This window comes from Calliopsis andreniformis, chromosome 2 (assembly GCF_051401765.1).
Source record: "Calliopsis andreniformis isolate RMS-2024a chromosome 2, iyCalAndr_principal, whole genome shotgun sequence".
NCBI lineage: Eukaryota > Metazoa > Arthropoda > Insecta > Hymenoptera > Andrenidae > Calliopsis > Calliopsis andreniformis.
Genome location: NC_135063.1, coordinates 16,761,237 through 16,775,638, shown reverse-complemented (window position 1 = coordinate 16,775,638; position 14,402 = coordinate 16,761,237). Strand labels below are relative to the sequence as shown.

Genomic DNA, 14,402 nt, shown 5'->3' with positions numbered 1-14,402 from the left:
ATTATGAAATTAAAGAATATGTAGAGTGTGAAAGTAGTATCAAATACCTATAGCAGGTATTTTCGTGTGATGTTTGTGGAAATTATTAGTCAACTTGATATCGTTTTCCTCCTCACAATTTTGCTTTATTGGCAAGAAAACTCCTACGATTTTTGCATTAACATACATTCAGGTAATTGTTTCTTTCTTACAATTTCTTTCATGAATTCATACAAACTATTATATTGAAATTATAAATAGTATATAAAAAATATATACAACATATGGAGTAACTTTTTACGGATATAGATACTTTATAGAGGAACCAAGTTAAAAATTACGATCAATGTGTTCATTCAATAATTAAAACGATCGTAAAATTAGGTCTCTTAAATAGCAAAAACTGATTTTACCCTGAATGAAGTGGTCAGCTGTCTAGCAATCGATTACTGATGGAACAATCAAACGCAGATTGGACGTACGCTGATATTTTTCATTAACAGATTTTAATATTTATATATAACACGACATTTTTCATACGTACAATATGTCGTACAACATATTCTTTTTTCTTTTTGGAAACGAATTATGTATTTCGTTTCAATACGTATGTGATCGTATACAAAACATATGTAAGCTCGCATGTCAATACCTTACTGCAGAAGTCATTTCTGAAATCTTTTACCGCGATAGAAACGATCAGAATTTTCAATGTTCATAGTTCTACAATCTATATGGGATTGAACCACGATCGGTCGATTACATTGAAACGTTCGCGCATATCTAAGGTGCTACGTTCTTTGGCTAATGAGACAACAGTCATCCTAACAACAACAGTACAAAGACAACAACCTAAAACAGCCCAGGAACAATAACAACGTTTATATAATCCAATTGAAAATAAATCATTTGAAAAATTTCACGTCAATACTTGATCAATATAGTTTGTTCTATCGAATAACGTTGTACGCAACTAATTCAATTCTATCGATCGTACGCAATGAATAATAGTTTAAAATTCAATTCCTACGTAGTGTCGTGAATCTTACGAGTCGCGGCAAGTTAGTCAAAGTAGTATATCATGTAGAAGGAGAAACATAAACTACTAGTAAAATGATTGTGAAGATCATTTCGTAAAGTTAAGTATCTATCAATAGAGTTCGAAAGGTGTGGTCGTCAGTAGCATACATATCAAATCGATGCTAGTATATTAGAAAGGTAGGAAAAGTGGTGGTGCGTTAATATCAATATGCTGGCAGTATGAATTTCTATATCGCGCAGATATAGGTTGTGTGGAATGTTTCCTCAGTTTCGAAAAGCAAACGATTTCGATAAAGTAATAAGGCCGAAATAGGGCGGGGGCACTAAATTTCACGGTGATTTCGCACTACGTGTTTCGTGCACATATGCCTCGGCTTTACAATGGTTCTCAGTCTTGGTCTGTTTAGGAGGAACGGTCAGACGTTGATTTAGTCTTCGGTTTCCGTCCAAGCAGCTTGCGAAACGACGAAGTCCATCTCGATCGGGTGAATCCTGGTGTATTATGCTCTTCCGGTTCGTTGCAACTAAGCGACTCGCTGATCTTCCTGCTCTTACCACTGCTGCTGCTGGTACTACTGCCACCGTTCTCGTAACATCGTGATCTTCGGTCTCCAATTTCCGAGGAAAACCTGAAATGTGTCAACATGTTTAAAGAAAGGGTTTGTTAAAGCTTCTTCTTAATTGCATTCGGAGACTGTTTCAAGGTAATACGTAAGTGACGAACCCTGAATCGGAAGAGAAAGCTCTAGCCGTCGGTGGAGCGGTAGAATTGGCCGACGAAAGAGATATTTCGGCGACAGGTGTGCTCGGATACGCCTCATCGTCTGAAGCACTATTACTGCTGCTTGTACTACTTCTACTGCCATTACTTCCATCGGCACTACTGTCCACACTAGAATCGTCTATGAAACTTATCTCTCGATCGACCAAAGGCGAGCTGGTCCTTTGCCCACGCGATGTTGAGCTCGCTGAAGTTGTATTGGGACGCAGCCACGTGCGCAGATCCTGCAGCGGTGCTTGAAGGCACTTGAAAAGGTTGCCGCTGAAATATTTCGAAAGAATGTTGAAGTTTACACGTTTTCAATTGAAAGATCGAAATTGATAAATCGACCTACTCGTCACGGTAATCGTCGATCTCGGCAAAAGTGCGTCTCGCGTACAAACAAACGGAACATCGTCGACGCCGACGACAAGATGTGGCATGAAGCGTCGCTGCACGAAGGTGCCTCGCGGCGTGTCTCAACGTTATAGTTTCTCGCGTCAGTGCCGCAACACCTTCTTCTCGTTTCCGTCTTTCTTCGCCTAATTCTCCCTCCCCTATGCGCAACTTCTCTTTCAACACCTCATTCTGAAAGTTCAAGTTAAACATTATGGACTAAAAAAATACCTCGAATACGAATACCCAAAGTAGTTTGTTCTCTCGTACACCCTCTCACCTCTCTCTCGAGCGCATCTCGTTCGGCGCGAATCACAGTAGCCTGCCTAACGACATCCTGTCTAGCTCGTTCAAGAGTTTGTCTTGTGATCTCGTTCTGTGCCAGTTGCATCTGCAGACGGCGCAAGGCCACCTCGCGTTGTCTATCCAAACGATCCCGCGCCGCTATGCAACTGTCCCGCTCGTTTTTCGCTCTCTCCACCTCTTCTTCTAGACGAAGACTTCGCTCCAGTTGTAGAAACAGCTCGTCCTCTTTACCACGGAGCTCCGCTTCGCATCCCTCCAATCGTTTCTCCAACACCCGTCGAGTCTCTTCCAATTTGTCTCTCTCGGCCTGTAACGAACACCGAAACAGGCTTCAAACATTGATTGCTTTCAAACATTGATTGCTTCTACAACAGAACAAATACATTTATCAATTAGGAAACTATAGCTCACTGGGGAAACCTAAATGTACGCATCTGAGTAAAACGTCGACGAATGACGCAGCTTTTCCCGCTGGGCTGATACTGCGTCTAGCAGCGCACTAGATGCTGATGCATTGTAGGTCAAGCAAGGTGGGTAAGCCAGCTTCGAGAGGTTGATGAACGCCATCGCGGGCTAGATTGTAGTAGGTACGATCAAGAGTTTCGCGAGATATCGTCGCGTCGAGAAACTGAGAGAAACGGATGCGAGAAGGATATCGAAGAAAGTCGGGGAAAAAGGGACGAGACGAGTCGAAAGACAAGACGCGAGACCGCAGAAGGAAAAGCGGAGTAAGGAGACGTTTCTTTCTTTTCTTTCTTTTCTTTCTTTTCTTTCTGACAAATCTGCGACTCAGTTTTACTTCTGCGGTCTGCTCTTATGCGGTGGGAAACGATCGAGCAGACGTACAAGTGGCCGCGCCACGCCGCGCCGCGCCACACCGCGCCACATCGCGCCACACCGCGCCACACCGCGCCGTATTCACTGGAAGGCCAAGGGGAGACCGGTGCCCTCGAGCTTGGGGAAACCACACAACCTACTGTCATTCGTCTCTTTTTCCTACAAGTTAAAGGGTTCTAATGGGTTTGTGTCTCCCGATGCCCACAAATCTTCGTCGTTCTTTCTACTTTATCTTTTTCATTTACTCCCAGTTCGTAACTCAGTTCTATTCTAAACGATATAGAAGTTTAAAAATGTGAAAAAGGTATGGAAGAATTTTTCTTTACTCTGAATTAAGGTGACCGTGTTAAACGTAAGGAGTTGAAGAAACTGTGCAACACCATTCTCCGACTGTGCACAGTACACGATGTTACAGTCAAATCTCTTTGTGAAGCGTATGTGAAAGAAGCCCCAGAAAATATGTTACAGACATTTATCACGGTGTGAGAAACTTCTCTAAGATAACTAGCTACTGTTGCCAAACGAAATACATATAGCACAGTTGGAAAGGTACAGAGATCTGGTGTTTGTATGTACTTTATACCGTCGATTGCCTCTTAACTGGTATCGACAATCGTAGCTCGATTTTTGATCTCCTCTTTCGCAGAATTTCCGCTTAAAATCGATAATGGGAATGATATCTTATGGATCAATTTATTTCCGAACAATCTCCGATCTGTAATTTCTAAAGATAGGCATCCGTTTTCCATTACAGTTATTTTGTTGTTATTGAGAGACGAGAGATTGAATTGAACAGTTTATCTAGTTAAAGTTTAAAAAATACAAAGATGAAATATACAGTCTTTTTTCCTTCTGTTACAATTCGCTCGATTAAATATGCTTTTTTGGCTTCATCAGGTTTCAACCTATATCAGCACGATTTCGACATATCTAAACGTCCAATCTTGCAACATACTTAACTTTATCTGTCTAGTAGAGCTAGCAAATGCGAGAAAATTAGAAGACTGACCTACTATTCTAGGTTTTGCTTCATTTCGATTATTTACATGGAGATAATATGTGTTACGTTTTCTTTCCTACAATCATTATTTGATATTACTTGTCTAGACTTTTCAAAATATACCTCAAACATAATTTATCGATTATACTTGAGTATTCGACATTTTCAAGTGACTAGTCTTTATTTGCAGAAAAATTGACTGAAATACAAATTACATAACTTCTACGTACCTTGACTTCGTGATAACGTTCTTCCAGATAGTAAGCGATGCCCTTGGCTTCTTCATATTTGGTGGACAAGGCGACATACTTATCGTAGTGACGTTTGAATAAGACGAATCTGTAAGCAGAAAAGGGAATGTTTGATTTAGGTAGATGTTTCTGAAGAAAAGCTCGAAATCAATCTCTATGAGTTTGATAATTTTCATTTTAGTTCCTGATGGACGCAACAAGTTCCCATTCGCTCACTCGCCGTCGCCTCGCGATTCTGCTTCTCTCGACAGAGATGTATCTTTTGGAAAGCGGAAACTCGTCCGAGTCCCACGCAGTCCTAACAACAAACGAACAATATCGGAAGAAGTAGGAAGAAAGACGACCTTTCGGTCATGGTGCGGCTGAGCAGTGCCTTTGCTGGCTTCTTTCGTTCCACAATAGATTTTTCTACGTTTCCTGGCTGCGCTCGGCTTCGAAACTTCCTCTCTCTGGCTCTTTTTCTCTTCGACTGGCTTTCCGTCACTGACACTCACACGCCCGGCAGACGCTCGTCCATTCTCTCCGTTTCGTGAAGAGACTTTCGCTTTCACGATTCCTCGACGCGGTAGGTTCTCTGCACTCGAGATCTCTCGATGATCTTTCGCCTCTTTTCCGGGTAGCTCTGACACGACTCCTTCGGCCCCACCCGACTTTCCATTCGTCCGTCACACCTTCCTGGACCGAGTCTCCTCCATCGCGTCAGTCAAACCTGTTCACTGCTCGATGTAATTCTAATACAGGCGCGAAGGTGACGATCCTGCTCGCTTGCAATCGATAGGAACGAAACGAAGCAGCGAGCGAATCAATCGACCGAATCTGGGCCGAATCTGGGCCGAATCTGGGCCGAATCTGGGCCGAATCTGGGCCACCGACTGCCTCGATCACGCGTGGCTATAATTCTTTGGAACTTAGATGCTCCAGATGAATAAATATTCATTAATTCCAGTTGCGACCACATGCACGTGGGAATACCAATGCCGCGACAATGTCACGAATACATTATATCAGCTACTAAAGAGACAAAGTAAAAAGAGGATAGAAGAAGGAAGGCATAAAATGCGAGGGCGACTTTTTTGCCGAGACACAAGTCTCATAGAGAGGTATTCGCGTCGGATATTTCGCAGCATTCCGTCTAAATAAAGCAACGTCGTCGCGTCGCTGAACGTTTCCGTATGTCGAGAGAGTGGAAACGAATGAAAGAAAACTGAGCTTGATACCCTATGGAGTAGAGAGTATAGAGGAAGAAGAGGCGAGATAAGGTCGTAGGATAGTCAAGCGGAGGTATCGATGGCGCGTTCGATGCTGAAAGCTCGAGTCGGTCACGCATCGAGGTATGCGTTGATCGCAGATTCCGATTCTGTAGTCAGGTCAACGCGCCACTCTATTATACCTATTAACTGTTCGGAACCGTCGTCGTCGTCGACGTCGCGCGATGACCGCGAAACGAATCTGAACAACTGGGGGAACTGGGACGTGCGCTTTTCTCTCAGATTTACGTTCACCGGGAAACAATTTCTCGTCAATTTATTAAGGAACGATTTCCTAAGCCTAAACTTTACAACGGAAGCACGATTTCGTACCTCCGACGGTACCTTCGTTATTTTCGGCAACCGTTTACTACTAAATACGTTGCAACCTCCTGAACTTCGGCTACCTTTAGTACCTTCAAATCGCCTTAGGCTCAAGGATCTTGAAAATGACAACTTCTCCGCCAGCAGTTCAATACCTGCACGTTTTTTGCGCAAGCTTTCACCTCTACCTGTACAAAATCGCAACGTTCATTTTTTCTACTGTTCAATTAAGAATAGACTTTTATGCGTTGCTTTTAACAGATATACGAGAACAACTGAAATCCGGACGATTCTATTTTTTTCTTGAAATGCTGTCGAATTGAATTTGGTCCCATCGCTGCTGACAGAAAGCAACACTTCGAATGCCGTCTTGCCAAAAGCGAAAGCTATTTTTAGGTTACCGGTTAACTGTATTTTTACCGTTCTACGTGCACGGTAATTTTCTGTATTTAGTTGAAACGATGCGCCGAGACAGAATCCTCTGTCGGTGGAAAAAAAATCGTACCTGTATTATCGCGCTTCACGTGGGCGTCAGAAATATCGGTCTGACCTGATAAACGAAGCCAGTCAGAACGAAGGAAGCGTCGTTGTTCATTTGAATTATGGGCAAATTATTAAATTGCTGTAAGCAACGCGAGTTAATTGCATCGAATTAATCACGTTTCGGGCAGTCGAGTCGAGTCGAGTCGAGGCGAGTCGAGGCGAGGCGAGGCGAGGCAATGCGAGGCGATGCGTGTAATTTCCTTCGGAGCAGCAGTTTCATTGAAAACATCGCCAACCTACGGAAGCCGCTCCTCTTTCATTAAAAAATGAAACGCTCTTCGCTTTCCGTCTTTAGACGCACATCCGCGCGCGTGACCGCATCAGCTCGCTCGCGTACCGCATCGAATAGTTTGTCAATGATTCAACATCACCGATTAGTCCCAATGCTTCTACGATGCATTCGCGACACAACTTACCATCCCTTTCTTATCTTTATCTTGATAATATCGATTTAATCGGTTATCAAAGACATTGAGAAATATTGTTAAAAAAGCAAACGTATCCTCTTTTACTGTGCTTACAAATCAATCGTAGACCTAGATTCGTTCGAATCGCGAGTCCTTTGTATATGCGTACCTACACGTAGGCGTGTGGGCAGTTTTATTATCTATCGTAAAACTACGCTAACACCGCGCTCTTCTGCATTTACATTCGCATACATATATGAAATATCCCGGATCTCTAGTGGCACGACTTGCAAATCCGTCCTATCGACTTCGAAAGGAGTGCTCTCAGTTGCCGTAAATTATCCAGAGAAATGGTACAACTGTATTTATCTAGTTCGATCATTTTACTCGTTTCCTTGTTACCAATAGTTACGCTCCAATGAATTAGTAGATGAATTTAGATGAAATTCCCAACCTACCTCACACTGACCTTCCACAATCGCAAGGACCTTTTCGTAAGATCGAGCAACGAAATAGTTTATTTATTTATTATACCCCGATGAAAGTTGAGACAACACCTGACCGGTAAAAGAAAAATGAGAATCGAGCACGATGTAATAACTAAAAATATCAGTTCGAATCCATGAATACCGTGATGGTATGATCGATAAAAATCGATGATGTCATTTTCGACGCAAACACAAAACAGCGGTATACGGTACACGAGATCGAGAAGTCGAATAGCGAGCATACGTATTTCGAGATAAGGAAATTTCGAGAGCGACGAATCGGATGAAAAAATCTGCTTTTCGTTACGAACCTATAGAGATCGTTCTCGGTAACGATGTCCCGAATGGAATCCTCGGGATCGATGCGGTCTGGCGGGACGCCCTGCGGTCCCTTGAGCGTGGAGGGCAACAAAGGACACGGCGGCGGTGGTTGGGAGTGAGCGGCCTCGTGGAGGGCGCTGGCCGCGATCAGGTCGTCCTCGGAGGCCGTGCTGGTCAAAGGGACGGCAGGACTAGGGGATCGCGAGCCGGATATCACGCCGAGCAGATCCTCGCTCCTCGAATGCCTCATCTCCATACCGCCACCGTACCTCCCCGTGCTCGTTGCCATCCTTCTCCGTGCCACCGACGAATGCAACATCTAGTTACTCCCATCCGGACTTCTTCTCTTCCTATTTCTCTTATTTTTCATCCGCTCATTTTCATCTCCGCGACGACCTCTCTCCTACCAGCTATTCCACTTCCACCTAACGTCTCCTTCGCTGCTTCCTGACCGCTTAGGATACAACTGCCTCTATCACATTTTTTTCCACCGCTCTTTTTCCTATCTACCACTCAATAGTTTAAGCTCGTTCAACAAATCAATTCCTGTTTCTCGTTTTGACCAACTTCTGCTTCAAGACATGCTTGTGCTTATTCCAGTTTAAGCAACATTCGATTATCGAAGAATCACAGTTGAATCGTTACTCTACACTTTCGAGCCGAGAACACGAGCACCGCAATCGAGCATTCGCGCTAAACTGCGCGAAACTGCGCGAAACTGCGCGAAACACCAAGGGTAACGGATCTTTTTCGTTTGTCGCGTGCTCGCGCTCGTTACCGACCGTTCCTCTCGATTCCTCGAATAGTCGAATGCTTTTTCGAGTTGTTGGAGGTTTCGTCACGTCTACAGCGACCGATCCTGACGGGTTGCTGCACCATGAATAACAGTATCAACAGGATATATCCTCGTCACGGATGAATCCACGTTCCTATTCGCAATCTGCCGTGACGAGTCTCGACTCACGAATTCACACCGCCATTTTCATCGGACGATTCCGTGCGAATGCAAACCTTTGCGCTTCTCGGGGAGCACCGGACACGAGGCACAAGCTGCACACGCGGCACACGCGTATACATGTACGACGGACGAGCTGCTCTCTTCGCAATTAAACTAATTAGGAAGAGCAGGGTGGTTCTTCTCGACGGACCATGCGCGGTGAACAACAACGCGCACGCTTTACGAGTCGTCAACCCGGAATCCTCCACTTTGCGCGACGAAAGTACGCAACACACTGATCGTCGCGTGATTTTGCCTCTGCGAGCAGAGATTCTTTTCTGTCGGACGTTCCACCTTTCTTTCGCGAGTCACAGCCGAACTCTGCTGTAACGGGAACCAACGGAGCCGCTTCGTCCTTTCGTAAGACATCGTAAGGAAGGGGCACGCGAGAAAGGATGCACGTATACCTGTGTACCACCTTTACACAGGTACAGACCGACATTGACCAATGAACATCCCTTGGATGGAAACAGGTCACAGGTAGATCCTTTGGAAACGATTACCATTCTTCAAATTCTTCTCCTCCGAAATAATCGGATCTTTTTCAAATCATGCACGGCAAGAAATACTCTGCACCGACTTAAGGTTCAAACTTATTCCTACTCGTAAACCTTTCACTAACATTTTTAGCAAAAGAGAGGTTAGATTCGATTTTAGTAGGTCAAATATTTTACATTCTCTAATACAATTTTCACTGAAAATAGTAACTATGAAATTACAATCTTAAAGAACAATTGTACTAAGCATGTATATACATGATATTCATAGAAATTTTAAACAAGCATTCCAATATAAATGCGCTAGACTAGAGTCGGCTCTGCACCACTCTGTACATATACATATCTACATCATACTATCGTACAAATTATAAATGGAATTCCCGTGCCTATGTGTGCATGTAAGCATATCTAAATTATGGCTATAGGTGGCGCGTCAGTCGTTTTATAATTACTCAACGATTTAGTAGTGTATACCGAATAATTTGAAATAATAAAGTATCTCATGCTTCTCAATAATTTCAAACAAATATCCGAGTAAATTTCAATTTGAATAATAGCAAATTTTTCATTTCTGTCCTATGAATCTTCTTAAAGACAGATTCTCATTGTTCTCAATTATGATTGTTCAGGTTAACATTAAGACTCGCCATAAGCTTTATTTACATACTGTACATAACCGGACAAGTGTCATTCTCAATATTTTTTCATGAAATAGAAATAAACTACCGCTGTATTATTATTTTTCTTTTCGATTACTTCGTACTTTAGTAATCAATTTACTATGACGAGTTCTGTCAGTACAAATCCTTCAACACTATTGCCTTTAGGTAAGTTTCGTTTAGTTCTATGCCTTTTTAACCTTACATTTTCTACAACTATTAAATTGCTTTTCGGCACAAAATTTATAGAATTAGTTGACAAATGTATCGGATCTCGAATACATATTATTATGAAAAACGACAAAGAGATTGTCGGGACTCTATTAGGCTTCGACGATTTTGTAAATATGTTGCTTGAAGACGTAACGGAGAGTGAAGCAACACCTGAAGGCCGAAGAGTCACTAAACTCGATCAAATTTTGCTTAATGGAAGCAATATCACAATGGTATCTATTACTTATACTAATATTGTAAAGCAGCTTTGATATTTAACATTTATGTTATCGTAAATATTTTTGTTACAGCTTGTACCTGGTGGAGAAATGCCAGATACATAAGACTACAATATTTTTAATGCTGTATAAAATAAATATGTAAACATTAATTTAAGTATACAAAAAATCAAATATACTTCTGATTAAGAATATTGATTTAAATAAATATTACTGAATAATCAATACATCGATCTTATTAATTATTTCAGTAGTTGTAGGTCTGCTGATAAAATTTTGTAGCCACATTTGTCTGTATAATGTTTTATAAGCACCTTTAAACTCATCGTTAATATCATTGTCTCTGGGTCGATATCCTTTTGCCGAAAGATATATAATTGTGTGACTATGTAGACCAGCGAATGGTAAGTTTCTAGATATCATTTGCCAAGCCACGATACCTAGAGAATAGATATCTGCAGCAGGAGTTGGTTTACTACCTTTCAATACTTCAGGAGCAATATATCCTGGTGTGCCCTAAGAAAAACTTGTTATAAAAAAGAAACAAAAGAAACTGAACAGTATGAACATACGTGTAATTGAAAATTCCAGTTTGGTTCCTCTATTAGAACACTACTACCAAAGTCGGTCAACTTCGGTTGCCCATTTGCAGATATTAGAATGTTTTTGGGTTTCACATCTGCATGTATGATACCAGCAGTATGACAAAATTGTAGTGCATAAGCGATCTTCTTTAATATCGACATTCTTTCCTCTTTAGTCAATATTCCCTCGTCTAAGCGATCTTGTAACGTAGTGCCACATAATTCCATTGCTATTAAAGACAAGTAACTACCTTGTTCTATCATTAAGATTTTTACTATGTTGGCATGTTTCAATAGAGATGCATGCTTCTCAGAATTTAATGCATTTGTGAATTTTTCTGTTTGCATCACTTTAGCCGCTACTTGATTACCTATTGAACAATTAGTGTTTCAAAATATTTTGCGCGTATAAGATGCTAGGTCATGTCTATGGAAAATCGTAAGATTCACCCTTATAAAAAGCTTTATATACAGTCCCAAATCCGCCACTTCCAAGTATCATACCCTGTTTGTTCAGACCATTTTTCAATATTTTTCTTCTATTAGGTGTATCGATATTAAACGGAGATAATCGATTTTTACATTCGATAATTTCTTTTTGGAAATCTTTACCTGGAGTTTTTGGACTTAGTAACTGCCTAAAATAATACATGTAAAATATTGTAAAATCAATAACATTTATAATTCTGTCATAAAGGTAATACCTTTTCTCAAAGTTTCGTAACACCCTTGGCGATATGCTGCCTAACTTAACTAATTTTTGTGGAGAAGCCATTCTGCAGGTTTCATAGAGATGAATAACGTGTGTTTCGATTATTGTCCTTGTCACTTTTCAAGCATACCGAAAACAAACTTTCTTTGTTTTGTAAGCGTTGTAAACAGGGAATCCAAGAATACAATCACCGTGTAGTAATGAATATGTATAAGTGTAGTATGTCATGACAAAGTCAAGGATTAGATATACAAATTTTGAAGATTCTGGAAGATTTTAAGGACAAATTAAACGTTTTATTAATTCTCTAGTCTCTAATATAAGGCGAAAATCAGTTACTTGTATTCTATTACTAATTATTACTTTTTAATACTGTATGATAACTAGATTATTTACAATTCTTTTACGAACTTATAACAATTTCTGCTTACTCCAATAATCTCTCAATATAGGTAATATCAGTGGCATGTATACCTAATAACATATTAATGTACTAGATACGACGTATCTAATAAAATTTCATGTTGAAAACTTTGATACTAATAGAGTACATGCTCGTAAGTACTGCTACTGTTTTATATAGCAACTCTGGTTTCCTATTACAAGTATGCACCATAGTACTTTAAATTTGACAGTGATATCTTATGTACATTGCTGGTGGTAAATAACGCAAATAATGAGTTTTCTTTTTTACAGAAATAGTAAGTTTAGTATTCATTATGATCCAATAAAATACTATAATTGATACACAAAATATTTTAACACTTTAAAATACAATGTCTTTTTTCTTTGTAATTGTGCATTCAAAATATTTCATTTTCTGGATTTCCTTTTGTAGCATATATTTGATATATAATGACGTATCATTGTTATAATTTGGTCTCTCTTAATTTAGAAAACTAACGACTACAATAAAGGTAATAGTTAAAGAGGCAAAGTACCTGTTAAATACTGATCGGCTTTCATATAGAAAATAAAGTACAATGTGAATGTTTTAAGACTATTATTTTCTGTATAATTCAATTCCACTAACTTTAATTTTTAAATAAATATAAGTATTATTAACTGATGTACGAATTATATGTCAACTGAAAGATTTTAAGCAATCATTTTTCTAAAATATCTAGATTATCAGATTTTGGAAAAGCAAGATACTTCTCTAAATGTGATTTTAGAAGTACCCCTGTTTCTTTGATACGCATTCTGAAGTATATTCGAGCAAAATAATTCTTATTCTTTACATCAGTAACAAAATAGGAATAGAATTATAGTTATACATTTACGAGTATGACTTTCTTGCGTCACCAAGAATTTATAGAAAGATTTCTTTTAATAATTAAGTGATTCTAGACATAAAGAAGGACTGATTTGTAATTAGAAAGATAATAAGTTTTTCTCTTTAAGTACTTATTATAGACGAAATATAACGAAGACTGTTTTCTTTCACGATCGTGATGCTAAAATTAGTTTTTATATTATCTATAAAATACCCTTTCATATCTAAAACTAGCGATAGATTTTGAAGCACGTATCCAACTGATATTGCTAAGTGATTGTAATTATTTGCACGTAGTGCAAATGATTTACGGTCCCAAAGAAATTAGATGTACGATAATATTTATCGACAAGAACAACTATAATAACGAGAAACTCTCGGGTATTTCTTTATAAAGGAATTCAATAGTTTCATTCGTCTACGTTGTTTTCGCGTAGACAAACCAGCACCATTAATTAATCTTTGATCTTTTGATTTTGGCACTCTCAGAACTTGTGCCATTTACGCTTATAATTTCCTGAGCAACATCAACATCATCATCATCATCATCATCATCATCATCATTCCCTAGAGGCACTCGGAGACACTGTTTTCTTTTCACCAATTCCAAGGAAGATGAAACGTGTCGAGAACATAGATCCACGAATATGTCAGATTGCACGCAGATACTTGATACACATTTTCAAAAAATAAATCTTCTCCATACGATATATTAAATGAACAATATGATTACAATTTGAAATACACTTCTGAAAATATCAAATCTATATATTTATTTAAAATATGTTCTCTTTTAAGTGTTCAAGTACCGATGCATGCTCAGACATAGTTCGTCGTTTCACCTTGTAATGTGTGTAACATACAGAGCGAAGCGATAAATCTGTTAAGCTATATTATATTAACGTTATCATTTGATGCATTAACAAATGTAACATGTACGTATACGTCATAATAAAGGGATGTATGAAAACAATTCTACACAAACATTTGCAAACAAAGCATTATCACAATTATTATACCCCATTAAGCACTATGTGTATAGTTTTTATACAAAATAGTTGTTGGTAAAGCAAACTATAAAAAAATATTTGTGTGTCATACTTGTTACTACATCAAACGATAATGGAAGTATTTCATTGAACAGGTTCCACTCTGTACATTATTATCGAATATTTACAAATTTTGTAGTAGAAAATAATTTTTAGGAATTTAACGAGTTATAACCATACATCTGGGGGAACAGGCCCCCTTATCTACCTCTTATCTACACTCTTTAATTTGTCGGTATACATATCTTTTCTTTCACGAAAATAGACTCTTTC

At 39.4% G+C, this 14,402-nt stretch overlaps 4 protein-coding genes across 5 annotated transcripts; 2 read left to right on the top strand and 2 right to left on the bottom strand.

Moving 5' to 3' along the window:
• Nucleotides 1-466: 466 nt before the first annotated feature.
• On the bottom strand, nucleotides 467-8,989 carry LOC143188311 (uncharacterized). Of its 2 annotated transcripts, none has more exons than XM_076392514.1 (6): nucleotides 7,891-8,989; nucleotides 4,550-4,658; nucleotides 2,457-2,789; nucleotides 2,136-2,368; nucleotides 1,745-2,062; nucleotides 467-1,649 (listed from the first exon to the last, which is right to left on the bottom strand). In XM_076392514.1, the coding sequence occupies exons 1-6, from the start codon at nucleotides 8,217-8,219 to the stop codon at nucleotides 1,424-1,426; spliced, it is 1,548 nt and encodes a 515-aa protein (XP_076248629.1). In that variant the 5' UTR covers nucleotides 8,220-8,989; the 3' UTR covers nucleotides 467-1,423. The 2 variants fall into 2 exon arrangements, with proteins under 2 accessions (XP_076248629.1, XP_076248630.1); XM_076392515.1 differs by lacking the exon at nucleotides 7,891-8,989 and adding an exon at nucleotides 4,915-5,007.
• LOC143188319 (uncharacterized) lies at nucleotides 8,760-10,120 on the top strand. The gene is made up of 2 exons (XM_076392525.1): nucleotides 8,760-9,325; nucleotides 10,027-10,120. Exon 1 carries the CDS (start codon nucleotides 8,904-8,906, stop codon nucleotides 9,225-9,227), a length of 324 nt encoding a protein of 107 aa, XP_076248640.1. The 5' UTR covers nucleotides 8,760-8,903; the 3' UTR covers nucleotides 9,228-9,325; nucleotides 10,027-10,120.
• On the top strand, nucleotides 9,241-10,735 carry LOC143188320 (U6 snRNA-associated Sm-like protein LSm5). Its single transcript, XM_076392526.1, has 4 exons — nucleotides 9,241-9,377; nucleotides 10,166-10,224; nucleotides 10,306-10,502; nucleotides 10,581-10,735. The coding sequence occupies exons 1-4, from the start codon at nucleotides 9,346-9,348 to the stop codon at nucleotides 10,611-10,613; spliced, it is 321 nt and encodes a 106-aa protein (XP_076248641.1). The 5' UTR covers nucleotides 9,241-9,345; the 3' UTR covers nucleotides 10,614-10,735.
• Nucleotides 10,631-14,338, bottom strand: Mos (proto-oncogene serine/threonine-protein kinase mos). The gene is made up of 3 exons (XM_076392516.1): nucleotides 11,543-14,338; nucleotides 11,081-11,463; nucleotides 10,631-11,024 (listed from the first exon to the last, which is right to left on the bottom strand). Exons 1-3 carry the CDS (start codon nucleotides 11,865-11,867, stop codon nucleotides 10,719-10,721), a joined length of 1,014 nt encoding a protein of 337 aa, XP_076248631.1. The 5' UTR covers nucleotides 11,868-14,338; the 3' UTR covers nucleotides 10,631-10,718.
• Nucleotides 14,339-14,402: the final 64 nt, after the last annotated feature.

Bases quoted from the DNA above. Each gene is read 5' to 3' on its own strand.
- LOC143188311 (XM_076392514.1), bottom strand. From the start codon at position 8,219: ATGTTGCATTCGTCGGTGGCACGGAGAAGGATGGCAACGAGCACGGGG. The intron at 2,790-4,549 runs GTACGTAGAAGT...TGTTCGTTACAG, and splicing joins AACGTTATCACGAAGTCAAG to GCCGAGAGAGACAAATTGGA. The intron at 1,650-1,744 runs GTTCGTCACTTA...GACACATTTCAG, and splicing joins GCTTTCTCTTCCGATTCAGG to GTTTTCCTCGGAAATTGGAG.
- LOC143188319 (XM_076392525.1), top strand. From the start codon at position 8,904: ATGCAAACCTTTGCGCTTCTCGGGGAGCACCGGACACGAGGCACAAGC.
- LOC143188320 (XM_076392526.1), top strand. From the start codon at position 9,346: ATGAACATCCCTTGGATGGAAACAGGTCACAG. The intron at 9,378-10,165 runs GTAGATCCTTTG...TTCGTACTTTAG, and splicing joins TGGATGGAAACAGGTCACAG to TAATCAATTTACTATGACGA. The intron at 10,225-10,305 runs GTAAGTTTCGTT...CAAAATTTATAG, and splicing joins TTCAACACTATTGCCTTTAG to AATTAGTTGACAAATGTATC.
- Mos (XM_076392516.1), bottom strand. From the start codon at position 11,867: ATGGCTTCTCCACAAAAATTAGTTAAGTTAGGCAGCATATCGCCAAGG. The intron at 11,464-11,542 runs GTGAATCTTACG...ATTGTTCAATAG, and splicing joins ATATAAAGCTTTTTATAAGG to GTAATCAAGTAGCGGCTAAA. The intron at 11,025-11,080 runs GTATGTTCATAC...AGTTTTTCTTAG, and splicing joins ACTGGAATTTTCAATTACAC to GGCACACCAGGATATATTGC.